The sequence below is a fragment of the Delphinapterus leucas genome, chromosome 3 (genome assembly GCF_059928025.1).
Source record: "Delphinapterus leucas isolate spDelLeu-1000000601 "Yukka" chromosome 3, BTC_Dleu_Yukka2, whole genome shotgun sequence".
NCBI lineage: Eukaryota > Metazoa > Chordata > Mammalia > Artiodactyla > Monodontidae > Delphinapterus > Delphinapterus leucas.
The window spans coordinates 1,061,032-1,063,211 of NC_143131.1; the positions used below are offsets into that span (position 1 = coordinate 1,061,032).

The following is a 2,180-nucleotide window of genomic DNA, read 5'->3' on the forward strand; positions in this document are numbered from 1 at the left end:
CCTCACGGTCACCCCATGTTTCTCCTTGGACACTACACACACCCTCCATTCTTCTGGGTGTAGTTTACACCCCTAACATGAGGGTAACAATGACAGCTACATCACGGGATGTGTGTGCATATGTAAAATGACATATGGGTCCTACGTGTTTACTGTGGAACAATCAAACAATGAAAGTTATATTTCCCAGATGCTATCAACACCACAAAATCCAAGACTCTCACACCTGTTCTGAGACCCTGCCCTTTCGGAGGACATTCAACGACATAGCCTCTTATAGACTATAAGGTCATGCAAATAGGGTCCTTCCTCTGTTGATATAAAGCAGCCCCAGCCCTGACCCTGCAGCTCTGGGAGAGGAGCTCCAGCCTGGGATTCCAACGTGCCCCCATTCAGGGCTCAGGACAGAGCACTCACCATGGACTTTGGGCTGAGCTGGGTTATCCTTGTGGCTATTTTACAAGGTAATTTATGGAGAGCAAGAGACACTGAGGATGTGAGTGGATATGGGTGAGGGAATCACTGGATGTGTGACAGTCTCCTGACCAGGATGTCTCTGTGTTTGCAGGTGTCCAGTGTGAGGTGCACCTGCTGGAGTCTGGCGGAGGCTTGGTACAGCCTGGGGGGTCTCTGCGACTCTCCTGTGCAGCGTCTGGATTCACCTTCAGTAGCTTTGACATGAGCTGGGTCCGCCAGGCTCCAGGGAAGGGGCTGGAGTGGATCTCAGTTATTAGTAGTAGTGGTGGTAACACATACTATACAGACTCTGTGAAGGGCCGATTCACCATCTCCAGAGACAACTCCAAGAACACGCTGTATCTGCAAATGAACAGCCTGAGATCTGAGGACACGGCCGTGTATTACTGTGCGAAAGATACACAGTGAGGGGAAGTCAGTGTGAGCCCAGACACAAACCTCCTTGCAGGGAGACAGGAAGGGGGATGCAGGGGGCACTCAGGACATACAAGTGTGTGTTTCAGCCCCAGGAGCAGGTGCAGATGGTAGTTAAGGGCTGCTTTCCACTAAGGGTCTGGGGTTTCCTCTCCATGTAGCAGTTTTCCCTGGGGAACCTCTCTGGACTCATCCATGGTTCTTGACTTGCACTTTCAGTCTCTCAATTAGAAAGACTTTGAAATAGGGGAATAAATGTCATATAAGAAAGGCAGAGACTCAAAGATATATATTCAGCTTTTCCCTTGTCTAAATCTTGTCTAAATTGACCCTTTTAAATACTATTCCAGCGGATGTATAAAGAGTTAAACATATTCTTCCTTCCTCATTGTGATATCTCAGCCCTGCCCTACTGTAGACCAGCTGTCCCTGCCAGGATGCTGGCTGTTGACTTGCCTGCTAACCTCTTGCATGAGAAGCATAAATGCGCTGAGCAGCCCCGGATCCTCAGTGGGTCGCTGGGAAAGATGCCAGTTAGAGGGGACATGGGTGGGGGTGTTTCTACATGTGCTCCTTGCTTCCAGGCCCAATAGAATCCCTATATGCTTATATGAGACCTGCATCCTCTTCTACTGTGCAGTTTATTTTATGTCAAATATTCATCATCACAGCTATTACCAATAGACACATATGTAGTTGGCAGGGAAAGTTTAGAGTCAGGTGGATAATAACAGGAATTTTCAGAAGCTGCTGAAAACAAATCTATTCTCCTTTCTTCACCACAGCATCTTACGTGAGCACTAAAATGCAGGAAAGTCCCACAGCTTCTCCTTCCAGGAAGAGTCCTGCAGCCTCACTATGCAGGCCCACCTCCGTCCAGGAACCCCTGCACGAGCAAAAATAACCAGGGTGGAGACGCCCAGGCCTGGACGGGAGGCCTCACTGTGTCCTGATGTGTGCTCTCCAGCACATCACTGCCAAGTCCAGGCTGCAGTTTAGCTTCACATCTGTAAGATGCAGGTAAACCGATACCTACATCACATGCTTGGTGTGCATATGTAGAAACAAAATAATAAAGGAGGCCTTGAGTGTTCGGATCCAGCGTAGGCCACCCCTAAATATGCCTCCAAGTGACTTAAGACAGAGCCCACTACAGGGACACTCTGAATTTCCTCCAAGTCACCCTGAAATGAGAAATAAACCTCCCATGTGAAAGGTGCTCTCCCCCATTTAGGTGTGGAAGTGAAACGGTCCTTCACCTCATGCTTTCCACCTGCCTTTTTTCTGTA

The 2,180-nt window shown here is 48.7% G+C and overlaps 1 gene segment (V, D, J or C); it reads left to right on the forward strand.

Moving 5' to 3' along the window:
* The first annotated feature begins 361 nt into the window (after positions 1-361).
* Positions 362-898, forward strand: LOC149749488 (immunoglobulin heavy variable 3-23-like). The segment is given in 2 exon segments: positions 362-464; positions 569-898. Coding segments are annotated over 2 exon segments (363 nt in total).
* The last annotated feature ends 1,282 nt before the right edge of the window (positions 899-2,180 follow it).